The sequence below is a fragment of the Moschus berezovskii genome, chromosome 5 (genome assembly GCF_049115385.1).
Source record: "Moschus berezovskii isolate FMDL1 chromosome 5, NW_MosBer_1.0, whole genome shotgun sequence".
Classification (NCBI taxonomy): domain Eukaryota; kingdom Metazoa; phylum Chordata; class Mammalia; order Artiodactyla; family Moschidae; genus Moschus; species Moschus berezovskii.
In genome coordinates, this window is record NC_142464.1 from 44,507,585 (window position 1) to 44,534,699 (window position 27,115).

Below are 27,115 nucleotides of genomic sequence, written 5' to 3' on the forward strand. Positions count from 1 at the left end.
ACTGCTCTGAGGAGGCAGGGTGGAGGAGTCAGGTTATATAGACCTCGGCGACAAAGGACAGGTAGTCTGAACATCAAAAGTATCTTTGTGAATTAAAGAAAACCAGCTATCTCAAGTTAAGGAATTTAGCACTTTTCTGATATGGCAAGATGCAAAACTCTGAGCTCACTGAAGTCTTTCCTTTTTGTCTGTAACTCAGCTATCTGGGGCCAGTATCTTGTGGTTTTTCACATCCTCAGTTCTTCTGGGCTCCCCATAGGGAGTGGCTGCAGCCTGAGGACTGCCAGATCTTGCTGGTGTTCTTCTCCTTCCTGGGTGCCCTAGAGGGCTGGAATCACTGGTGACTGTGATCTCATTGTTTACTAATATGGCAGGAAGTACTCCATTTTTCAAACTACTTGCATTTCCCAAAGCCATCTCTTTCAGTTTAATGATTTTGCTTTCCTTTACTAAGACAACTTTCTTTTCTCTTCTCTCCTTCCCATATAACTGGTTAGTCTCCTTTAGGAGGCCACTTCTAACCACTGTGACCCCACCCCCACCCACCCGCCCTGCCCCAAGCCATGTATTCCCTGAGAGATGAAACTGGTCTTAATCCCTCAAGTAATTTTGAAGCTCTAGGCAAAGGGGTAGGGAAGGACATTCCTGGCTGGAAATTCTGCTTTGAAACAGGATAATTATATTTTCTCTCAACTCCACCTGGGTTAATACAGTGAGTTTTTGGGGGATATTCATTAAGCTTTGTCCTGGACTTTCACAAAGTCCAGGTGAAATCTTCGGTGGTATTTGTGTCCTTTCTAATTTGTACATGTAGTTTACCAATCCTGGCAGAATTTAACTTTTCTAGATGACCTCTCTAAATAGGGTGGTTAGTGACTTCCTCTTATTTGTGCTGAGAATATCTTTATGAAGCTACTTTGCTTAATACAGGGGTGTGGCATATTGTAATTTAGTTTTTCATTCAGTGGGAATAATTGAGAACATGATATGAGTGACTCCAAAGAATTTAAAACTAATGGACATTAGGTCCCTGCTTTTACAACAGACATGTGGGCAAATTTTTAGTTTGCAAATGCATATATGGCTGTCTGAAATGGCAGGTTTGCAATAAAGTCCAAAGGAGATAACTTTAAAATATCATTATTTTACTTATAATTTGAGAGATGGCTGAAGGCCAAAAGGGCATGAGAAGAATATTCCTGCACTGTGATCTAGGGCTAGAAAAAACATTTCAATGCTAATTTGCTTGATGAGCTGTGATCCAAATACTGGTCATACATTGTTAGAGAAAGCTTTGTGACTATTATTGGAAAGCTTTGGAGGGTGGCTGGAAGGTTTATAGTTTATTTAAATTAATTATTTTTCTTTCATCAGCCCACCTTCAGTATTTGAAATTCAGAATAAAGTAGTCTGAAATTTACCATGAAAATGCTACAAAATTTATGTTATTGTTAGGGAACCATTAACTGCCCACTTTGGCCAGGCATGATGATAATTGCTTGCCTGAGTTGTCTCACAATAGGAGGTCCTGGTAGAGAAGGAGGTACTACCTCCAAAAAGTAACAGGAAAGAGTTCAGGAGGGGCCAAAAGGAGAAGGGAGGAGTCAATATGTCCTACCAACCTCCCAAAATCCTTCTCGCTGAAATCCATCTTGGCTGAGAGATGTATGCACCACCAGGGAAGACCCTGAGTCAGAATGATTGGCCAGAGACAACCTGGAAACCAACCCCATTACCATAAACGCTGAGACTGTGAGCCACGTGGTGGAGCAGTTCTCCTGGGTTCCCTTCCCCTGCTGTTCTCCACCGGGGCACCCCTCTCTAATAAAGTCCTTTGCTTTGTCAGTTAGTGTATCTCCTTGGACCATTCATTTCTGAGTGTTACACAAGAGCTCACTCTTAGACCCTGTAAGGGGGAGTCCCCTTCCTGTACTCAGTAGTCAACAATGTTTTGGTAAAATGTGAATTCTGTTTGGGGATCAGATTTAATGCTTCAAGGATTCATCTCATTTGTTTTACTTGAGAAAAGTGATTTAATTCAATTTAGCTATTGTTCAAAAGACAGTTCTAAAATAATGGAAACATTGCCTTTTTTCAGCCATTGTATATATGATCATTTTATAGATTTGTTATTCTGAACCTGAAATATATAGCACTGTCCTATTTTTGAAATAAATATAGTATCTCTCTCTCTCTTCAGTCACTAAGTTGTGTCCAACTCTTGCGACCCCATGGACTGTAGCCTGCCAGGCTCCTCTGTCCGTGGGATTCTCCAGGCAATAACACTGGAGTGGGTTGCCATTTCCTTTTCCAGAGGATCTTCTCGACCCAGGAATCGAACATGGGTCTCCTTCATTGCAGGCAGATTGTTTATTGACTGAGCTATAAATTTAGTATGGTTTTATGATATTTTGAAATCTGAGAATGAATTTGATAATAGCATATATCTTTTTTTTTTTTGATGCAGGATGAATATGGGAGTGCTTGGGGTGGCCTCATGGTGTTCAAGTATATGTGTCTTTTATGGGGTTATAAAATTGATTGTTTATAAAGTAACCCAAGAATGAGAAAATACATTTTTAAAAAGTAAGCGCTTTAGACCTGTGTTGTCCTATATGGTAACTATTAGCCACATGTAGCTATTTAAATATAAGTGAGTAAGTAAATAACATAAAACATTCACCAGCTATATTTCAAGTGCTGAGTAGTAGCCATATGTGTCTGGTGGACAGCACTATTTTACTATCCCTATATTAATGGGGCTTCCCTCATAGCTCAGTTGGTAAAGAATCCGCCTGCAATGCGGGAGACCTGGGTTCGATCCCTGGGTTGGGAAGATCCCCTGGAGAAGGGAAAGGCTGCCCACTCCAGTATTCTGGCCTGGAGAATTCCATGAACTGTATAGTCCATGTGGTCGCAAAGAGTCAGACACGACTGAGCGACGTTCACATTCATATTAATAAAGAATATGGAAAGAAGCACAGGCACTTTTCCATCTGACCTCTGATTATCTTGAACTCAAGAGAATCACTTCTTGGGCCTTATTTACAGCCTTTTTACACATAAGAAACCAGATTACCATCTATAAGATCAGTGGTTGTGTAATTTGTGAGAATGAAGGGAACTGGTAATTTTTTTGGGGTGGGGGGTGTGTGTGCTGCTAAGCATATGGGGTCTTAATTCCCTAACCAGGGATTGAATCCATGCCTCCTGCAGTGGAAGCGCAAAGTCCTAACCACTGTACCATCAGGGAATTCCAGGGAATTGGTAATTTTTATCTTGTCAAGTTATATATTTCTTAGCTGGCGCTTCCTAATCTCCACTATTTTAAACATATCCTCAGCACTCAGTCCTTGATAAATCCTTCTCTTAGCTGCAGAGGAGGGGAGGAAAAAGTTTTCATTACCAGGCCCATCCTTTGTCCTCGTGTGTCTCACTGGTTTTCTGCAGTGGCCTCCTGACTGGCCCTTGCTTCCACACTTGTCTCAGAGCAGCAGCTAGAGTGATTTTTAAAAAACCCAGTTAAGATCATGAGCCTTTCCTTCTTGAAAGACCTCAGTGGCTTCTCTTGGACTATACAGACCTTCCACAATGGTATTTCTTCCTGTGTGTCTGTCTGACCTCATTCTTCGTGCCGCCCTCCCCAGATCACTCTGCTGCAGTGCTGTGGGGGCCTTGAGTGCCAGATAGTTCCCTTGACCTGAAGACATCAGCCCTCTGACTCCAACTCGACAGTGCTGGTGTCAGCACTGGATGTTTGCTTCAGGGTGGAACTGTCAGATCAGAGACGATGTGAAAACCCATTGATGGATAGAGGACTCTTTATTTATTTATTTATTTTTAGGCAAAGGAGAACCAAGGTATAAAAGTTGATCTGGGTGTCGGTATAAAGAAGGAAGTTTCCCTGTAGCCAAAGTTCAATGATAGCCTGGGTGAGAGAATCGAAGTCAGCTATAGGAGTGGCAAGCCAGAGGTCTTGCAGGAGGTCAGACAGAAAGTTTTCAAGACTGGTTAAGGTGAGAGACATGTAGAGAGGTAGGTCACTACAAAAAATAGTAGCACCCCAGAAGTATAGCGCAACCTACAATGTAGGCGAGGGCCAGAAGGAGGCGGAGAGCAAAGGACCATTCCAGTGGGGCGATTGAAGTGAGGCCTATGGCAAAAGTACCGCCAGGAGGATGACTAGAAGCAAGTCCCACCTGTTGAGCTTGATAGTCATTACTCGCCGTATAGCAGCTCGAATGGCATGAGGCTTGTCTTGGAGTGGGGAGTTGTTTGGATGCGTGTGAGTGCTGCCGGCAGAAGGTGACTTGTTTCAGCATTGTCTAGGGGTTGGTCAGGGAATATTCTTGTCATACTACTACTTGGAGATTTGTTGCATCCTGGAAGAAACAAACTTAACAAGAAAGTTAAAGGTACGTGGCCCAAAGATTAATAGAAGTAGAAAAGCTGCTCAGGGACTACCAGGAGAACCAGGACCAGACATTGGTTCTTGACGTTAGTGTTTCTCTAGGTACAAGAAGATGCAAGAATTTGGGCTCATAAAATCTTTACCTGAAAACATCTGAAGGCTGGTTTTTCTGGGTTTTTCCCAGAGCACAGAGTGCCTTATTTCTGATTTCCACCCTGAACTCCTTTCAGGGGGTGTTGAAGGTCAGCAGCTTGCAGTGATCATGATGTAATCTTTGTGGAGGCATCTGGAAAGTACCAACTTCCAGTCAGCAGGGTCCCTTCATAGCCACATATTTGACCATGTTTGGGGGCCATAATAGAAGACTCTTTAAACTTCAGGGATTTATTATGGAAGTTACAATTCAGATTTTAAGTTCCTTTTCTAACAATGTTCAAAACTATCCTGCTTCTGTTTCTGTTTTTTCATAAGTTTTGTAGCAGTCACCTGACAGTGACCCAAGAAGCCTATTTCCTTGTCAGGGTAGCGAGGTCTTGTCTTCACAGTAAATAGCTGAAGAAGGTGTGCTTAACCAGCATGTCCTCTTGGCTATGAGGCAGAGTGTCACTTTTGCTATTATTATCCCTAGGGAAAAAAAAATTAAAGAAGAAGGCCTGAACTCTTGACCTGAGGCTGCTCTGGCTTCTACCAGCAGGTGCAGTGTTTACAGCTATGGACAGGTGTCTGGCTGAGGACTTTAGAATTGAACTCTGTACTTTTATTACCTGTGTTCAGTTTCTATTTACTTATTCTCTCTGTTTATAGTAGACTGTCTGATTAAGAGTATGGTAAAGAGTAAGATAGAGAAAAGTGGTATTTTTTTTTTTTAAAGCAAGTCATATATTATTGAATTCTGTAATAGGGAGCAGAATTATGTATGGTTGAGTGTGTGGGCTTCAGAGCAGCAGGCCTATTTTGGCTTCTTTTTTTTTCAATTAACTTATTTTAATTGGGGGATAATTACTTTATAGTATTATGATGGCTTTTTTCATATATCAATATGAATCGGCCGCAGGTATATGTGTCCCCCCCATCCTGATCCCTCCTCCCACCTCCCTCCCCACCGTATCCCTCTGGGTTGTCCCAGAGCACTGGCTTCGGGTGCCTTGCTTCATGCATTGAACTTGCACTGGTCATCTGTTTTACATATGGTAATATACTTGTTTCAGTGCTGTTCTCTCAAATCATCCCACTCTTGCCTTCTCCCACTGAGTCCAAAATTCCGTTCAAAAGTGGTATTTTTAATTCAGGTTATCATCCTTATAATAGATATACCAGTGTCTATGGAAGAAGACTTCAAAAAATTAAAAATGTACCTCATTAGTTAGAAAACAACAAGAAGAGAGGAAAGGTGACAAAGGTAGACATAGGTAGAAAAGAGAGAGCTGGAAAGGGGGAAAGAAGCTCGTTATTCAAAGCCCCTCAGTCATGTATGGAAGGACTGTTCCAGCTGGTGAAAAGATAATCAGGCCAGTTAACAGAGCAGGTTGGTTCAGGCGAGTTGTATGAAACCATTTGGATGCTTCTTTTATTTTTAAAGTCTTTGAAGTGGGTCTCAGATTCAGAAAGTGAGGAGAAGGCAATGGCACCCCACTCCAGTACTCTTGCCTGGAAAATCCCATGGACGGAGGAGCCTGGTGGGCTGCAGTCCATGGGGTCTCGAAGAGTTGGACACGACTGAGCTACTTCACTTTCACTTTTCACTTTCATGCATTGGAGAAGGAAATGGCAACCCACTCCAGTGTTCTTGCCTGGAGAATCCCAGGGACGGGGAACCTGGTGGGCTGCCGTCTGTGGGGTCGCACAGAGTCGGACATGACTGAAGCGACTTAGCAGCAGCAGCTGGAAGCAAGGAAGCAGCAACAAGGTGGGAAGTTGATTTTTGTCATAGGGAAATCTAGATGTGGTATATATATATATATATAGTAGGGAAAGATTAATGTTTACTTAGAGACAGTTACTTTTAGTGATTCCTCTAAAAACCCAGGATACTGGGATAAACCCAGTATCTGGACCTGGTATACTGTATACAGTTTACCCAGGATACTGTATAAACCGGAGACTTGAGTACTTTGAGGTTAATATGGTGCTGAGATGTGTGTTTTTAAAATTTTGTAATCATTCCTGTAATTTTTTTGTTTCATCTTAGAGTGATATATTATTTCATATTGGTGTTAGGAATAAGTTTGGTTTTTGGTATAATATGCTTCAGCTGGATAGTGTACCTCAGTTATGCTTGCTAATCTCTTGATTTGTGACGCATGAATTACTAAGACCCTGTACTAAGCACCTCCTAGCAATGTGAATTACTAACTTAATCCTATCACAGTGAAGACGAACTCAGTATGCACACACTTCTAAAATTGTGATTGTATTTATCAGTTCTCTATCTTGGATGGATGGATGGTTATGGATGATCTTTTTTGGGTACTACAGTTCCAGTTGGTGCCTTTTATTAGCAGAAAATCTCACAAAGATTTTGTACTAATGTCTATCTTGAGCCAATGTCCTATTTAAATTCAGGTGGGATGTTATTTGATTCTCTTAATGAGCTTTGTGGAGTAGGAAATGACAACCCACTCTGGTATTCTTGATTGGAAAATTCCATGGGCAGAGGAGCCTGGCAGTCTACATTCCATGGGTCGCAAAGAGTTGGACAGACTGACACCACACACACACACACACACACACACATACACACACATACACACACACAGCCTTGGGAGAGTGTTAGAAAGTGTCCTTGGAGCCTGAACATCAAATGGGGAATGGCAAGAGAAGCAATTGCTCGTGTCAGGCTAGTATAGTTTGGCTTTTGAAGACATGGGGAATGGCTTAAGAAGTTTATAAAGTCAATATGCAAGGTCTCTATAGTTATCTGTACCTTGAGCCTTCTCTTTCACTGCTTTCAGAGAGTAGGGCTTTAGCTAATTATTACCATTCATTGTGCTCACAGATTAAAACTAAGCTCTTTTAATTTCCTGGGTGCCAGTCTATAAGTGGTTTCCTACTTTTGCAGTTTCCAAAATGGAATTTGTTTTCAAAGTGATAACGATAGAGCAGTTTCCGGCTATAGGAACAATTACAGATTATTTTGGTTTGGGGGAAGTTCTACTATGATATGCTCAGGTGTGTGTGGTTTTCTTATACATATCCTGTCTTGGTGTTTAGTTTTGGAAAATGCTTGGCCAATATTTCTTCAAATACTGATTCTGCTTCTTTTTTTTTTCTTTCTCTTTTTCAGGTCTCCAGTTACATGTATGCCAGATCTTTTTCATCACATCTCATATGTTTCTTAGCTCTTTTATGTAGTGTTTGTTTTTTTTAAAAGGCTACTTCTTCATTCTCTTCAGTCTGAAATTTTTTGTTTCTTTTCCGTGGTGATAATTTTCATATACTCTTCAATCTGGGTATTTTCTACATGGCAGTCTGTCAGTTCACTAATTCTTTCCCAGTCTGTATCTAAACTGCCATTAAACTCATCTATTGATTTTTTAAAAAATATTGATTAGTTCTTTGGTGATAGTCTATCTTTTCATTTATTTTATTAGACATATGACTCAGTTATTTTAATGCAGATGTCTGATGACTCCTATCTGCATACTTACGGGTCTGCTTCTATTTTCTTGTTTTGGAACACTGGGTCTTATTTTCTGGCATGCTTGGTAATTTTTGATTGAAAATTTGGATGATGATGACTTTGGAATAGATTTTAATTTCTTTTAGCAAAATATAAGTGGATCACATTGCTTGAGTAAAGGCTGGTCTGTTTCTAGGTTGCTCATATTTCCAGGTCATAGCCCTACTGGTACGATCTCAAAAACTTGGAGTTTTCAACTGGTAGACTCACAGTTCCAAACTTTGTCTCCCTGTTAATGAGAGGCTACTTAAATATATTCATGCAGCTTTTGAGCAGCTTCTTTCTGCCTGGTTTTTCTGGGGTTTGCCCCATATATGTGTAATTTGCCTCAAGAATGCTGGGCATGGAATGCTTCATCTTTCCTCTTTTCCAGAATTTTAGATACTTAAATCCTGGCTGCTTTGGTTGCACCCATCAGAAAACATTCTTCAAAGAGTTGCATCTTGTATTTTGTCTGCTTCTACAGTTGTCCTTAGGAGGATGATTGGTTTGGACCAGCTACTCTACCATAGCCAGAGAGAAAGTTCTTCATTGATTACTTTGATTTTTAAGAATTAAAACTAAGTTTATGGAAGTTTCATTTTTCAAAGCTATTGCACAAGCTGTTAAGTTCACCTTAGGATCCTACTCTAAATCCTTATAAAGGGGCCTTTTTTAACTTGTTAAATGAAATATTTTAAACTTCATTTATAAATTTAATACTCACTTGTTTTAAATTCTTTAACTGCTTAACTATTGGTTTGATCTTCTTAATCATTTTTATACATAGTTCTAAACCTTCCTATAATTTAAATATGTTTGCCCATTAAGAAAATGAGTTTATCATTCCAAACAATTTTGGAGTTTGTCTTCTTAGTTGATTAAAGGAACATAGCAACCAGAGATGTAAAGTCAGGAGCTTTAAATTCAAAGAAATGTCTCTTGTCCCTGACTGCTTGGCCAACCCCCTTTTTGTAATATCTATGTCATAAACTCAAATAAGAATGTAGTGATGGTGATCATGTAGCCTGTCCCTGATCTTGAGTCATATTATAATATATTTTTAAAGTCAGCTCTAACTCCCATTCATCTTTTGCTGCTTCATGAGTTTTGAGTAATTTTCATACTCTCCCTATTTACTTGTTAGGTGTTTAATTGACATCTAATTGGAGTTTATGTATTCAGAGTTGTGTCTGCCTCTCTAATGTAGGTTCCAAGCTTGTTATTGTTGTTGTGATATGGCCTGTTCATTGGAAATGGAGCTATTTATTGCATTGAAGTTTAAAATGGACTTGTTTTAAAATTTTAAAAATACATTTAATTGTATCAAATATAGCCAAAATATTTTAAAATATGTTATCAATATAAAATGACCAATAAGGCATTTTACATTAAACTTTTTTTGATCTCTAAAATTATTAACAAATTGAGATAATTGATATTATTGAAATAATAACATTAGTTTCAGGTGTACAGCATAATGACATAATATTTGTATATATTGTGAAGTGATCACCAAAATAAACCTAGTTAATATCCATCATACACAAAAGTCACACATTTTTTTCTTCTTAAGGTGAGGACTTTTAAGATCTCTCTTGGCAACTTTCAAATGTACAATACAGTGTTCTTATCTATAGTTACCATGCTACACATTATATCCCCAGGTCTTATTTATTTTATAAGTGGAAGTTTGTACCAAAGCAGTTTTATTTTAAGTGTACTGTTAACTACCGTTTACAGTCTCATTTACCTGGACTATCAACTTATTGTTGCTTTTTTCTCCACAGGAAGGTGGAAATGCTCAGAATGTCTTCCAATAGTTATGAGGTTTCTATCCCAATGTCAAAAAAAACCAACGGCATTCCAGAGACAACCTCTAAGGACCTGCACAAATTGACTGAAGGAGCTGTGTTAAGTTTTCATAACATCTGCTATCGAGTAAAAGTGAAGACTGGCTTTCTACTTTGTCGGAAAACAATTGAGAAAGAAATACTGGCAAATATCAAGTATGTGCTTGAACTTTTATTTGAGTAGGTTCATTGACATGCAGGTTTTGCTTATTGCACATAAAGGTGTGCAAGTCTATATATAGACACATGCTTTCATTTCATTTGACTAAACTAGCAGTGAAAGGATTGGATCACATGTTAAGTATATATAAATATAAGACAACTATATCTTAGCTTAGGTTATGCAGTTGAAGTCCAAAGTGATAAGGGAATTTGGGATCTAAATTAATATTTAATTATATTTTAGAATCCAGGTTAATACAAAACTATGATTCTTCATTCTCTTCATCCAGCAACTAATGCATTAAATGGGGGTGAGGTGGGCAATAGAGTAGGGAGAAAATGAGCACTCAGTATCTACTGGGTTCCAATATATCTTTTTCATATATTATAGCCTTTAGGGTTTTACTGTTTTTCTGAATTCTAGAAAATTGAGCTGGATTCTTCCTCTCTGTGGAGTGGAAAGTGCATTTGGGTTTGCTTAGATAGCACAGCCTATGTGTTTTGTTAATTTCTTTGTTTAATAGGGGAATAATTATTCCTAGATAAAGCAAACAGCTTTTTCTGGCTTTCCAAGACTGGAGGAATGGTTTGTTAAGAATGCTTTGGCCAGGTACGGCTACAAACCTGTATGGAATCAGATGCTTCTCACATTTTCTTAGTGCGTTATGTGCGACTGTGGTCTTTTCTATTACTGGCAGCCAATTGCTTCCAGAGGGCTAGAAAATGACAAATAGGGGAGAGAATTTTGGGATGTGGGTTGGGAAAAAACATCAGTGTTCTAAAATTGATTAGGTTGCCAGAAGGTCAGGAGCAGTGTAGAATTAAATAGATTTTTCTCTGTGCAATAACACAGATTGTACCACCTTCTTATGTTGAGAAACCCTGTGTATCAGGAGAGGAATAGTTGATGAAAAGCTTTTATCTTTTGCTCCATATCTAGACTAGCATTGACTGACCTTTCTGTAAAGCTTACATTATTTTTTTGGTGGCGCAAAATAATCAAGAAAAATGCTGGTCACTTCAGATTTTGTGCTGATAAGTGGAAGGTAACAAATGATTTGAATATGTACAGGTTGGATAAATTTAAAATATACACTGCTCCAGGGTACATTTACCTTGCTTATGCTTTCAGTTCAGTTCAGTTCAGTTCAGTCGCTCAGTTGTGTCCGACTCTTTGCGACCCCATGAATCACAGCGCGCCAGGCTTTAAAGGTAGTAAATTAGTAACTTGATACACTAAAAGCATCATCTGCTCAAGGCTTCATAATGTTTTTATGGTTCAGTGGTGTGCATTTTAGCAACAGATGAGTTCATTCTTACACATTCCTAGGTTCATAAAAACTCAGTCAAATCTTGTAATCATTTCAAATTTTACAGTTAAAAGGGTACAAGGTTGTTTTTTTTTTTTTTTTTTTTTCTTGCTTGCTCACACTACTGGTTTAGGCAGTAGTGTTTTTTGTGTTCCCCCTATCTGCTGCTTCAACTAAGTAGAGTTTCTGGGATGGGGAAAAGGGTGCTCTCATTTATCTCATTTTTGATTCGTGTTTGACAGCACCATCAGCATTGAAAATAGTAACTGTGTTCCAGAAAAGCTGATGAGGATATTGATTTGTTGTTTTCCCTTTGGACATTTTATAATCTCACCTGTAGAATCAATGTAGATTCTCATTTCCCTCTGGGGGAGAAGATGCTAAAATAAAATCTGACTATATGAATTCAAAAAGGTGAGATTTTACTTCCTTATAAAAATCTTCCTGCTTAGTTTTTCTCCATACCCAGCAGCTGAACTTTTTTCTCACTAAAGCTGAAGATTTCTAGAAAAAGTGATCCATTCCAGTGGTTATGTGGCTATCTTTTCATCTTCAGGGAAATCCATTATACTATTTGGGAATTTTTTAAATTAATAATTTATTGTGAGATAATTTCAAGTTTAAACCTTGTGGGAATATAACCCTCTCACCCAGATTCCCAGCTGTGAATATTTCACTGCATTTGTTCATCACTTCGTTTCTTTATCTACCCATTGTCGCTAATATTGTTCTAAACCATTTGAGAGCAAGCAGTCTGTATGATGCTCCAGTATTCCTAACTCCTCCAGTGTATATTTTCTCGAAATAGTGACCCTCTCTTAGATAAACACAGGTCAGTGTCTATAATAAGCTCAGGGGAAGTGTAGCTTCATAATGAACACAAAGATGGGTCTTATGGAGCCTTGGTCAACCATGCTCTTCACATGGTTGACGGACTACCCCATCATGTCTCTTCAGTCTCACCCAAGCTGCTTTATTCCTGTCCCGCCCCTTAATCGTGGTCATCTGGTCACGTTAATGTCTCCTAGCCTTCTTTACCATATGTCGCCATTTTCCCCTTTCTAATTGACAGATTTTATGAGAGAGATACTGTGACATTATTCCAAAATTCTATTTCTCATTAAACTTCAACCCATCAGCTCTAGCCCCCATTGATGACCCCTGCCTGAATCGGCAGGAACAATCTGCTTTGGTAGTTAATTATTCTATATTTACCAAAATGTGACTTTCTGTTTTCATCCATCTCTTCTATATGTATTAGTTTGCATTCTAGTAAAAGGCAGAACTTCATTCACCATCTCCTATATTTGTATTTGTATAAATATAGACCCGTAGATTTATATTTTATTCAATAGCATTCAATAGTAGTGTATTATTGTCATTATTTGTCTTTATACTCTTATTGTGCCTGAGTTGGTCAGTGAGAAACTTTCATGGTAGATTCTGTATTTTTTTAACTCATTCTTTTGACATATTCTCATTCTTTGAATATTTTGTTGGTACAGCAGGTTTCAGACTCATTGTATACTTAATCTGTGTCAGACCTGGAGTCAGCTGATGTTCCTTTTTGTGGAGGGTAGAAATAATTACACACCAAGATCTGGGTGCTCAGAATGTTTATTGCTATGAGGGTATTATAGCTTTTAGACTTCTTAGTGGACAGACCTAGGGAACATATGTATGTTTCAGTAGATGCACATGTGTACTTATACATATATCTAAAACTTTCTATATCTGTGTATGTAGTTTAAAACCCATGACTTCTCATTATTATATTCTCCAATTTTCATCTAATACTCCAGCGTTCTTTCCACATATCCATGTTAGTGAAACATCATTTCAGAATGTGACAAGCCTGGTTCCCATTGTCTTTGAGTTACCTATTGGTTTCAGTCAGTTCAGTTCAGTTCATTTCAGTCAGTCAGTCGTGTCCGACTCTTTGCGACCCCATGAATCACAGCACGCCAGGCCTCCCTGTCCATCACCAACTCCCGGAGTTCACCCAAACTCATGTCCATCAAGTCGGTGATGCCATCCAGCCATCTCATTCTCTGTCGTCCCCTTCTCCTCCCGCCCCCAATCCTTCCCAGCAGAGTCTTTTCCAGTGAGTCAACTCTTCGCATGAGGTGGCCAAAGTATTGGAGCTTCAGCTTTAACATCAGTCCTTCCAGTGAACACCCAGGACTGATCTCCTTTAGAATGGACTGGTTGGATCTCCTTGCAGTCCAAGGGACTCTCAAGAGTCTTCTCCAGCACCACAGTTCAAAAGCATCAATTCTTCGGCGATCAGCTTTCTTCTCAGTCCAACTCTCACATCCATACATGACCACGGGAAAAACCATAGCCTTGACTAGACGGACCTTGGTTGGCAAAGTAATGTCTCTGCTTTTTAATATGCTATCTAGGTTGGTCATAACTTTCCTTCCAAGGAGTAAGCATCTTTTAATTTCCTGGCTGCAATCACCATCTGCAGTGATTTTGGAGCCCAAAAAAATAAAGTCTGGCACTGTTTCCACTGTTTTCCCATCTATTTCCCATGAAGTGATGGGACCAGATGCCATGATCTTTGTTTTCTGAATGTTGAGCTTCAAGCCAACTTTTTCACTCTCCTCTTTCACTTTCATCAAGAGGCTTTTGAGTTCCTCTTCACTTTCTGCCATAAGGGTGGTGTCATCTGCATATCTGAGGTTACTGATATTTCTCCCGGCAATCTTGATTCCAGCTTGTGCTTCTTCCAGCCCAGCGTTCCTCATGATGTACTCTGCATATAAGTTAAAGAAGCAGGGTGACAATATACAACCTTGACGTACTCCTTTTCCTATTTGGAACCAGTCTATTGTTCCATGTCCAGTTCTAACTGTTGCTTCCTGACCTGCGTACAGGTTTCTTAAGAGGCAGGTCAGGTGGTCTGGTACTCCCATCTCTTTCAGAGTTTTCCACAGTTTATTGTGATCCACACAGTCAAAGGCTTTGGCATAGTCAATGAAACAGATGTTTTTCTGCAACTCTCTTGCTTTTTTGATGATCCAGCGGATGTTGGCAATTTGGTCTCTGGTGCCTCTGCCTTTTCTAAAACCTGCTTGAACATCTGGAAGTTCACTGTTCACATATTGCTGAAGCCTGGCTTAGAGAATTTTGAGCATGACTTTACTAGCGTGTGAGATGAGTGCAATTGTGTGGTAGTTTGAGCATTCTTTGGCATTGCCTTTCTTTGGGATTGGAATGAAGACTGACCTTTTCCAGTCCTGTGGCCACTGCTGAGTTTTCCAAATTTGCTGGCATATTGAGTGCAGCACTTTCACAGTATCATCTTTCAGGATTTGAAATAGCTCAACTGGAATTCCATCACCTCCACCTATTGGTTTACTCAATCAATATTCTTATTCTTCAGTATAAGGAGACTCCTGCCCCTTCACCTATTGCCCCTCTTCCTCCTACGTCCCTTTGCAGCCTATGTTCTTGGATACTGGCATTGCTGTACTTCTTCCCACTTTGATCACGTTCCTACTAAGAAGGGAAGAGGAAGTCTAATAGAAATGACTGACATATTTGAACATTAAATAACAAATAGGGAATATAACTAAGTTTTTTCCCCAATCAGACTATACCTATTTTTCATAAACTTTTCCTACTTCTTCTTTTTTAAAAAATATTTTTTTATTTGACTGTATTGGGTCTTAGTTGTGTCATGCAGGATCTTTCATTGTAATGTGCAGGCTTTCTAGTTGTGTGTGGGTTTAGTTGCTCTGCAGCATATGGGATCTTAGTTCCTCGACCAGGGATTGAACCCAAGTCCCTTGCGTTGCAAAGCAGATTCTTAACCTCTGGACTATCAAGGAAGTCCCTTTCCCATTTCTTGACATTAGTTTTTATTGAAAATATTTATTTTGATTTTCCTATAAGTTATTGTCATTTATGGAAATGTGGAGACTCATTTATTCAACAAATGTCCAATATCTACTAGGTACTTGACATTGTGCAAGATGCTAGTGACAGATGTGTCCTCTGTCCTCAGAAACCTTTTATTCTGATGGGGGACTCAGACAGCTAGCATACCTCACTGTGTCATTCTACTGTAATAGAACGGTTAGAAGACACTGTGGATATCACTAACCCTAAATCAGAGGTTAGGAGGTATGGGGAGAGAAAAGGTGAAAATTGTATATGTGCACACTTATGTGTGAGAGTGTGTGTATGTATGTGGAGGGGGAGGGTAGAGGGTGGAGAAAGGTCATGTTCCAGGCAGTGGGAATGGCACTGACTATAACCCAAGACCAAAGGATTAACCCATTATCCACTAAAAAGTAATACACGTGATGTGAATCTTTTAGCTAGGTTTCATTTCATATATTCAGTATTCAGGTGGAGTGAACTCCGGGAGTTCGTGATGGACAGGGAGGCCTGGCGTGCTGTGATTCATGGGGTCGCAAAGAGTCGGACACGACTGAGCAATTGAACTGAACCCATTGTAAACCACTGTGCTACATGCTTTGGGGGTGGGGAATAAGACAAGATGACATAATTCTTATTGGCAAAGTTTTACAGTATAGAGAGGGGAACTTTCCTGCATGTCAGTACTGTAAAGCAGTACTTAAGTGTGGGGAATCGGTTTTGAGGGATGACAGTAGGGCAGAGGGTAAGGTGGGGGAACAAGGGAATTATAGATCATAGACTACTTTATGGGCCATCCATTTGTGTTGCAACTACTCATCTCTGTTATTGTAGCATGAAAGCAACCATAGATAATACATACATGAATGAGTGTAACTCTGCTCCAGTAACACTTCATTTATGGAAGTAGAAGACAAGTGACCAGCTGTTCTAGAATGTAAATTCCACTCGGGCTAGGATATTTATTCTCAGCTCTGACCTATGTCCTAGAAGAGTATCTTGTTATACACAGTAGACACTGGGTAACTGTGCTGGATGAATGAAGGGAGAATTAGCCACTGCTCCACACTGGAACTGCTGCAGTTGTGATTGTATGCTATTGTTGTCTCCTGTAATTCTCGGGCTTAGTACCAAAGTAAGTCCAACTCAAGAACCTGTAAAATTCTCTCTTAGAATGTTTATATTCAGTTCAGAATTAGCTATTTCAGATTGCTTGATCTTAATTTGAGGAGATATTTTTAAAACCTGGAAAGATTTTCTGACAATTAAATCTTTTTTTTTAATTTATTTATTTGGCTTCACTGATCTTAGTTGCAGCATGTGAGATCTAGTTCCCTGATCAGGGATTGAACTGCCCCTTGCATTGAGAGCATAGACCACTGTGCTCTGGACAGTGGACCACCAGGGAAGTCCTAACAATGATGTCTTAATGAAAAACAAGCTTATATCAGGTACATTAAGAGCTATTGATAAATGCATCTTGAAAGTTCACCCAACCATTAGCATGTCTTTTTACATCTGTGGGGAAAGGTCACTGAAAAAATAAGAGATTTTTCTGTTTTACTGTTTGCTCCTGGTTTACCTAACTCATTTATTTGCCAGTGTTTCAGCTAATGAGCAAAGTGAAACATACATGTCATCCTAGTACCAGGCATTTCACAGTTTTGATGATGCAAGCTCAAAAGTCAATAAATGCTGAGGTCCTCTTGATTGGAAGCACTGAGGCACATTGTAAAGTTTATCGCTCACAACACTTGTGTAATCATAGAATTTGTTTCTGTGAAAATATGTGGGAATGAAATACCCTTTGGTTGGACCTTCCACTTGGAATAGATGCCATTTTCTCTGTGGAATAAATTTTGACTTGCCTACCAGTTTCAAAGAGAGATTGGCCTTAGTCATCAAAGTTGTGAAAGGGCTTCACAGGCCTCTTATTTCATCATGCCTTTATAATTGTGGAGGCCTGGCCCTTAATTCTTCTCTCTCCCATTCATCCTCTTTAACCATTCTACTGGCTACCTATGGGATGAAATCCAAAATATTTGCCCTCTTCTTGTGACTCAGAACTGTCAGCACTACCTTAATTTTTTCCTCCTTCCTGCTTTCTGTCTGAATATTGACTACCTCAAACATCTGCCTTGTCTGTTTGGAACATGCTGTGTATACACCATCTCTGTATATCCTTAAAGGTTATCTACTATAGGAAGTGGCATCCACCATTTTTAAAATTGGAGGATAGTTGCTTTACGATGTTGTGGTGATCTCTGCCATATATCAACACAAATCAGTATATTTACACACACACACACACACACGCTATGCTTAGTCACTCAATTGTGTCTGACTCTTTGTGACCCCATGGATTATAGCTGCCATGCTACAGTGGGGCATGCGGATGGGATTCTCTAGGCGAGAATACTGGAGTGGGTTGCCACGCCCTCCTCCAGGGAATCTTGGCAACTCAGGGATCAAACCCAGATCTCCCACATTACAAGCAGATTCTTTATCATCTGAGCCACCAGGAAAGCCCAAGAATACTGGAGTGGGTAGCCTATACCTTCTCCAGGGGATCTTCCCAACCCAGGGATTGAATCCAGGTCTCCCGCATTGCAGGCAGATTCTTTACCATTTGAGCCACCAGAAAATATATATATGTATCCCCCTCCCACCGCTTCCAAACTGAGAAATAAGTATAAATTTCTACGGGAAAGAAAATGATATATCTTGAGGGTATATATTTTACTTTTCTAATTTAATTAAGAATTTTGTGAGGGTTTAGAACTAGTGATATTTTCTTTTTAACCCCCTTGAGGTGCTTTATTCCAGCCATTGAATTTTCATTGCAGGTTTACTGCTTCTTTGTCTGACTAGATTTGAGCAATGAGAACACTGCTACTGATGATTCTAGAAATCCACTGACATTAATTGTGTAGAACTTGACAAGGTAGCGAGTCACATGATGTGAAGACAATAATCGTCAAGCATCACTCAAGACTTATTATGCACTTTATTTTACACTGTGAAAGGAGAGTAAGTGTAACAGGGATGCTTCACCAACATCTGTTATGTCGGGGAACTTTGAAAGTTCTTGTGTCCTTTTCTAAGAAAATTTAAATGGTGTAGAGAATAAGTGAAAGGAGTTTAGGGGAACCCAAGTCATTTTTATTCTAAGTTGTGACTAGTGATTAACATTCTTTGTAGTATGCTAGATTTTTATTACTCAACAATTCAGTTTCTTTTTCCTTTAAGAGATGATTTGTGCTTTTTTTCTCCTATCATTTTATCTACCTTCATTGAGTGTATTAAATACAAACACTAAATTATAGAACTGGTTTTAAACTGGGTCAGTAACTGGATATATTTCTGCATTTACAGTGGAGTCATGAAACCTGGCCTCAATGCCATTTTGGGACCCACAGGTGGAGGCAAATCTTCGTGAGTATAACAGTATAAGTAAGCTTTTTCTTTGTAGTTTTCATGTGTGGTTTTTAAAAAACTGAATTATAGTCAACATAAATATTATGTTAGTTTCAGGTGTACTATGTAGTGATTTAACATTTGCATTCATCAAATGATCACCGTGATAAGTCAGGCCATCTGTCCCTGTATAAAGTTATTACAGTATTATTGACCCTGTTCCTTATATTGTGTGTTACATCCCTGTGTCTTATTTATTTTATGACTGGAGGTTTGTACCTCTCAAATCTCCTTCACCTATTCCCCACCCCCAGTTTTAAGGTGCTTTTAAAGAACACTTTCAATGAGCAGGTGTTTGTTTGTTGAACATTTTCTACATGTCTAGTTTGGTACTGGTTGCTACAGATAAGATGTGGCTGTGCTAGCTTGTGACTGTGTCCTGAGGAAGTCTTATTAGGTCAGCTTCACTAACAGGACACTAACAGGACATGATAAGGTGACTGGCATACAGCTGTCAGCTATGATTTGAGTTATGGAGTGGAAAAGGAAGGGGATAAAATTGAAAGTGGGGAGAGGAGCCAACGGCATAGTGAAGGCTTATATCTTAAGCAAAGGAGCACATTGTCTGCCTAGAGACCCCCAAGGTCAGACAACCTAGGGGGCAGTTTGGGTGGTCTGTGCTGGATCAGGTAAGAGAGCTTTACTTTCATATTTTGGGGCTTTATTATAGCATATAATTTTTAAAAAGAAGGTAAGATTTACAATATATGTATATAATTTTAGTTAAACCATATAATTTCTTGATCTGTTAATTTGGATTCAAATTAGCTAAGAGGTAAAACCTGATTTGGAGGGGAAAAAAAACAATAACTTATGTCTTTTATAGGTTGTTAGATGTCTTAGCTGCAAGGAAGGATCCACATGGATTATCTGGAGATGTTTTGATCAATGGAGCACCTCGACCTGCCAATTTTAAATGTAACTCAGGTTATGTGGTACAAGTAAGTATTTGTGACTTTACCTATTAGATTTCTTCTGATTTTTTATATGGGCAAGTGCCTTGGCTGATAGTTGAGTGTGCTTCCAACTGATTACATGACATAATCATAGAAACAACTTTTCTCTATACCAGTTTTTCATAATATCCTATAAGATTCAGAATAGTATTAAATGAAAAGAAAGTCTGGAATATGACCCTTGTAAGGGCAGTAGTATCAACTCTTACTATCATATCATTTCTAAAACACATTACTGTTTTACTTTTTTTGCCTTACCCTCACCTCTCTCCTTCCGCTAACTTAGAACAGTGTTATATAATCCTTGTGTAAAGCATTCTATAAATGTCTGCCATTAGTAATCATAATTACCTGTGTTCTCTCTGGGTATACAGGTTAGAAATAAAAATTAATTCATCAGGCTATGCAGCTGTCTGAACATGGAGTTATTGTAATTTGTTTAATTGCAAGTTCATTATTGGGGCTTCCCAGGTGGCACAGTGGTAACCAATCCACCTGCCAATGCAGGAGATGCAAGAGATGTGGATTCCATTCCTGGGTCAGGAAGATTCCCTGAAAAGAGAATGCAACCCAGTCCAGTACTTTTGCCTGAGTATCCCATGGACAGAGGACCCTGGCAGGCTACAGTCCATAGAATTGCAAAGAGTGGGACATGACTGAGCAAACAACACACACAAGTTCACTATTAGCTAGAACTTGGGTATCTTATTTTTGTGGATAAATTACATATACTACAGAGTGATGGTATTAGAAAAGACCTGATTTATCTTGTTAAAATGCCATTTTCCTTTAAGGATGATGTCGTGATGGGAACTCTGACAGTGAGAGAAAACTTACAGTTCTCAGCAGCCCTTCGGCTTCCAACAACTATGACAAATCACGAAAAAAACGAACGGATTAACATGGTTATTCAAGAGTTAGGTCTGGATAAAGTGGCAGATTCCAAGGTAATGTGGAAAAAACTGATAATATCATAGTCAGCAAATAGGACCTCACCTGTGTGGATAGTATAACTTACTCAGAGGTTTTCTATAATATGTATGGTCAAGAGTGGCTGCTCTCTGAAGCCACGAGAAAAGCGTCTGGTGACCTAACATGAAGATGGAAGTTAACGAGGTTAAAAAAACTAAAAGTGGTCAACTCTGGGGCAGGAGGTGTGGCAATGTGTTCCGGTGTGTGGAAGCGTTCTTTGCTGTGAGCAGCTGGCCCTTTCTGAGACTCCAGCTCTTGCTTCTGTCCCGCCTCTGGGTGGTTGGTTGGTTGCCACGTCTCATACAGTGTCTTTACGCTAACTTTCCTTCTTCCTGTTTTCTTTTCCCCTTGTAGTTGTTCTCCTTCTGTTCTTCCACGAGCCTTTCTTCCATTGCTTTTGAGAATTGTATTTCTGGAATTCATAAATGGTGAATATTCAAGGATTTAATATGTTTCACTTTGCTGTCAGTTGGCTTCCAAAATTATATTCAAACTAGGGATTTACTTGTAGTTTGTGTAGCTTCCAACTTGTTTTTCTGAAGTCTTTATTTTGACGTTTTGTCTCCCATTCCTCCCTCCCTCACTTCCCCTCTCCCTTTCTTCTACCAGTATCTACTTACAGACTGTCACGTACTGGTCTATTTTAGGCTTCAGAGATAACAGTTGTAGGCAGGAGAGTAAAGTAACTCCTTTTGTGAGTTATGCAAGTTTAGAAAGAAGAACTGAGATAAATGAGTGACCTTTACGGTTGATGACTAAGTATAAAAAGATTTTCTGGAAAACATCTGTATCTTTTGGTGAAGATGAGCTTTTTAGCTTGTGATGGCTCTAATTTAGTCCCCGTGTGGTAGAGGTAACAAAGAAGGGGGATATTTTGCTGGCTGCTGTTTCAGATGTTACTTTCTGACATTATTTAATGTAAAGTATGTTTTGCTGTATTTTGTTTGGAAAAATAACTCTTGAGATGCCACCATATTCCACTAAATTCATTTTGGGAGTGATTGGGTTTCCTTTGTATTAGCTCTGTTTATTTGATATTGTCTTTCCAATAAGGTATTTACCGTTCTTTACCTTTAAGTAAAAGTTCTCTACCAATAGGCAGTCATTACCCATTCCTTGCATGGATTTCCAGGGAAAATAAACTGAAACATTTTGTTGACTTAGAATTTATTTATCTAATTAATTGAAATACTTCACTTAATATTTTTAGTTTTTATAAAATTTTAAGCATGACAAATGTAGAAAGAATAGTCTGATTACTTAGTTGTTACTGAGTCCAAGTTTGTACAGCTCACCATGTGACAGACCAGTAAATTGAGAGATGAATTGTTGGGGCAAAGAAAAGTGACTTTATTTGAAAAGTCAGCAGACTGAGAAGATGGTGGATGAATGTCCCAAAGAGCTATCTTATCCAAATTAGAATTAGACTTATTTTATACTAAAAGAGGAAGAGGGTGTGATTGGCTGTTGCAAACTTCTTAATGTCAGAATATTTTGTTCTTGCAACTGTTCATGTGGACCTGGTCACAATGTTCCTATAAACCTCTAACAAGACAAATGTTATTCTCTGTTATGCAACTTTCTATCTCTGTATGAATGGAAAAGTCTAATCATTCTGACCTTTAAAGGTCAGATCCTTGAGAATGGGCTATCCTGTGTGGGCTATAAGCCATATTCATTCACATTTCCTCATTTTTCTCCAAAATGTCTGTTACAGGTCAGTTGTTAGAGGATCCAATCACAGGATTGAGTAGCACTTGATTATTATCTTTTTGAAGACTCATAAGAATTGAAGTGATAATATGATTGAATCTGACTTCATATTGAATCTATTCCGTTAGATCTAACCTGTATACTCTGTTATCTGTGCTTAGTCTTGCTGGCTCTACATCTTTTACAAAAGGATATTAATGACTATTAATATAAGAATTATTTCCTCCTTCCTTTCTCCCCCAAAACCTTCCTGGTCCCCCACCATACAGTAACGCTGACTGGTTGAATAGACCCAGCCAATTGCCCTGTAGAATAGTCTACCTTCCCATGTAGAATAGCCCTACAGAATAGTCTACTCATCCAGTTGCCCTGTAGAATGAGTCAGGGCTTCTTTAGTAAGTTAAGGTACAGGAGGGCTCAATTTGGGAAGCCTGATGATGATATAAGAGGTGATAATGTGGTATAATAGAAGGTGAACTTTCCTAGCTATCAAGCCACACTGATGACTTTGTTGGGGATAGGGTGGGGGGGATCAGAAGGCTATAAGAAGACTAACAATTATAGATGCTTTCAGCTTCTCTGCTCCTATCTTCATCTCCCTTTTTGGTCTGTAATTTCAGACCAAATCTTTTAGTGTTCTAGCTTAACTGTCTTAAAACTAAATGTTTGGCTTGATAAGAAACATATAAAGCATAGGTTTCATATCTTACCAGTTCTGACCTGAGCCTCAGTTTACTCTTCAAGTTAAAGAGAAGCCTGCCTGTTCTCCCATATAGTCATTTATTTGCTATTCTGAAAAAACAAGGATGATGTGATGAAATAACTCTTATAGGGCTGGAACATTTTAGGAGCTCAACAAATGATAGTGGCAGAGGATGTTATTGTTAATAATGATATTTGTGTTTTAGGTTGGAACTCAGTTTACCCGTGGTGTGTCTGGAGGAGAAAGAAAAAGGACTAGTATTGCAATGGAGCTTATTACTGATCCATCCATCTTGTTCCTGGATGAACCCACAACTGGCTTAGATTCAAGCACAGCAAACGCTGTCCTTTTGCTCCTGAAGAGGTAAATGCCATGAGAACATTATTCCTTCACTCATCCACTGCGTGGTCACCTGCCACATACCAGGTATTATTCTTGGTGCAAGGGATTCATCAGTAAGCACAACAGACAGAAATGTCTTCCTTGGTTGCAGGGAAAGTCAGTTAACAAATGTAAGTGTTTCATGAAAAATGAGGCAGGCTGAGAGTGTAGCAAAATAAGGCTATGGTGGAATAGAGATGCTGTGTTATATACAGAATGATCAGGGAAGACCTCAAAGAGGTCTTGACCTGGGAGCGAGTGAACAAGACCTGGATATATCAGAGTAGAGAGTTCTAGTGGAAGGGATAGCCAGTGGCCCTGAGGCAGAGTGTGCCTCCTGTGTTTGGAACCCAGTAAGCTGTGGAGGGGGGTGGGTGTTACTTATTGATTACTTTGCTCAGGGTGCCTTAGCGTAGTATAACAGACTGGATGGCTTAACGTAGAAATTTAGTTCTGCACGTTTTTGGAGTCTAGATGTCCAAGATCAGGCATTCAGCAGAATTGTTTCTTCTGAGGTCCCTCTCCTCAGCTTGTAGATAGCTGTCTTCTGTGTTTTTACTTTATCTTCCCTGTGTATCCATGTTCTAATCTCCTCTTCTTATGAGGACACTGGTCCTGACTGAATGATGACACTCACATGACTTTATTTATCATAATTGCCTGTTTATAGTAAAGAGCCTCTCTCCAAATACAGTTATATTCTGAGGTGCTAGGGGTCAGGACCTCAACATGAATTTTGAGGACACACAATTCAGTTCATAACAGTTAGGAAAGGACATGAGATGGTTTTGAGTGGTTGGCAGATTATGTAGACTATAGGCCACTCTAAGAACCATGGCTTTTTATGTCTAGGTGATGTGGGAAGATTTCAGATAGTTGTAGAACTGAGGACCAGCAGTTATGTAGAGAAAAGGCTGTATAATTGGTCAGGGGTGAGTGGGAGGAATACAGTTAGGAGGCTGTTTGTATTAGCACAGTTGAGGTATGATGCCAGCTTTGACTAGGATGGTAGTGGTAAGAGGGGGAGAAGTGGGTGGGTTCTGTTGTTTTCCAAATAGAATCAACAGGATTAGCTGAGAACTGGATGTAGGGTGTGATTATTGAGAGAATAGCTTCTGAGATTTGGGGCCTGAAAAATGGAAGAATGGAGTAAAGAATGTCATTTACAGAGGGAGAAGGAAGGAGAGGGTGGGATGTATGAAGAGAGTAATATGGAAACATATACACTGCCATGTGTAAGCTAGGTTCAGTTCAGTTCAGTCGCTCAGTCGTGTCCGACTCTTCGCAACCCCATGAATCACAGCACGCCAGGCCTCCCTGTCCATCAACAACTCCCGGAGTACACTCAAACTCATGTCTACAGAGTCGGTGATGCCATCCAGCCATCTCACTCTCGGTCGTCCCCTTCTCCTCCCGCCCCCAACCTTTCCCATCATCAGAGTCTTTTCCAGTGAGTCAAGTCGTCGCATGAGGTGGCCAAAATATTGCAGTTTCTAGGTAGACAGTGGGAATTTGCTCTATGATTCAGGGAACTCAAACTGGGGCTCTGTAACAACCTAGAGGGGTGTGATGGGGAGGGAGGTCTAAAGGGCGGGGACATAGGTATACCTATGACTGATTCATGTTGATGTTTGGTAGAAGCCAACACAATATTGTAAAGCAATTATACTTCAAGTAAAAATACATTTACTTTTACAAAGAAGATGGGAGGAGAATCATGGTTACAGGAGAAATTTCAAAAGTTTTGGACATCTTTTTTAAAATTAATTTTTAAAAAGTTTCAATCTCACAGAACAGTTACAAGAGTAGTACCAAGTACTTCGTTACCGCCTTACACACCTCCCAGCCACAGAGTCAACAGCACTGACGCTGTTGTCACCATCCAGTCCATGAACTCCAGTCAGACTTCCCCAGCTGCCCCAGAAGTGTCTTTTTTCCCTTTCTGGCTCAGGATTATCTCCAGAAACCCCCCTCTTTTATTTTTATTTTTTTGGTTCAAGTTGTATCCATCCAGTGTTTCCTCATGATCAGACTCATGCCGTGAATTCGTGGCAGGGATGCTGCAGAAATGATGCTGTATTCTCAGTGATAACATCAGGCTGTGTGATTTTGACTTCTCCCATCATGGATGATGTTAACCTTCATCAGCTGGTCATGTTGGTATCTGCTGGCTTTATCTGCTATGAAATAACTATTTTCCCTTTGTAATTAATTAGTATTTTATTAAGGGAGATAATCAGATATTAGGCCAGTATCCTATTCCTCATAAAATCTTCATGTACCAGTTTTAGCCTATATTCACAACTGCCTCTATCAGCTATGAGTAGAGGGTAACCAAGTGGTGATTTTCTTTTTACATCGCTCATTCAACATGCATTCGTTGGTCTTTTACTGTAAAGAAACTTTCTTCCTTCTCTGTTCATATGTTTACTCGTTTTCTCCTTTTATTAAGTGGGTTATATTCTGTTATTCTTACTTATTTTCATGACAAAATTCACCCTGATTTGGCCAGTGGGAGCCTCCTCAGTCTGCCTTTTGTGTCGTTTTTACATGTCCCTGTCATTCTTTAAGCATTTCTTTACCTTATGGTCAGCAAGATGTTCCAGGCTTATCTTGTACTTTTCCTGTATCAGATGTTTCTTCATGGAGTCCTGGTTCCTCCCAGTTTAGCTATGATTTAAAAACCAAGATCTGGTTACTTGGTGTGCTCACTGCTGTGGGAGTGTCATTGCTTCTAGACCCACTTAGCAGACAGACCTAAGAAATGTGTATGTATGTGTATATAACATAGAAATACATATGTATATTTTATTTGGAAATGTATTTACTATAATATGTTATATGTATGTGTGTAATAGTTTGAATAGAACTTACATGCATAAGCATATTTGTAACTATTGTGCTATTAGTGTGTACATATTTTTTTTTAAAGTGGATTTGTATTATTTCCAATCCTGATCTAATACTTGAGTGCTCTTTTTAGCCTTCCGCCTTTCCGTGTTTTTAAATGACTTTTCAGACAGTGAGAAACTTGGCTCCCATTATCTCAGTACGTTTCCTTTCTTCCTCAGTAAAGTAACTTAATTGTTCAATTTGATCAGTTTCCAGTCACCCTGGCGGTTCCCTATGCTCATCACCTCTGGGACAATTCCCGCTACTCCCCATTTTTAAGAAGCTGTTGGACATACCGTCCTTGTATGGCATCCCCTCGTATCATTACCTATCTTTTTCTTTAAGTTTCATTTCTGTAATATATATATGTATATATTATCTGGGGGGCATGTTAGGTCTTCGTTCCTGCACATGGGGAAGTTTTCTAGTTCAGCAAGTGGTGGCTACTCTTTGTTGCAATGCACAGGCTTCTCATTGAGGTGACTTCTCATTGTGGAGTATGGGCTCTCGAGCACCGGTTCAGTAATTGTGGCACATGGGCTTAGGTGCCCCTCGGCATGTGGGGTCTTTCTGGAGCAGGGATGGAACTCAGTGTCCCCTGCTTTGGCATGTGGATTCTTAAACACTGGACTACCAGGGAAAACCCTAGCTTGCTTCTTCTGATGTCCATGCCCTTGTAAGCAAGCCCCTATGCTAGAATAAAAAGGACTGGGACGATGGAAATGTCTAAGATTTT

The 27,115-nt window shown here is 39.4% G+C and overlaps 1 protein-coding gene across 4 annotated transcripts in view; it reads left to right on the forward strand.

The window, feature by feature from the left end:
- Positions 1-27,115, forward strand: part of ABCG2 (ATP binding cassette subfamily G member 2 (JR blood group)) — a 148,313-nt gene that overhangs the window by 95,390 nt on the left and 25,808 nt on the right. For all 4 annotated transcript variants that reach the window (XM_055434257.2, XM_055434256.2, XM_055434255.2 and 1 more), the window contains exons 2-6: positions 9,860-10,078; positions 18,661-18,720; positions 19,589-19,703; positions 20,513-20,665; positions 23,312-23,469. In XM_055434257.2, the coding sequence (XP_055290232.2) occupies positions 9,870-10,078; positions 18,661-18,720; positions 19,589-19,703; positions 20,513-20,665; positions 23,312-23,469 (695 nt within the window). In that variant the 5' untranslated portion in view covers positions 9,860-9,869. The remainder of the gene's footprint in view (positions 1-9,859; positions 10,079-18,660; positions 18,721-19,588; positions 19,704-20,512; positions 20,666-23,311; positions 23,470-27,115) is intronic.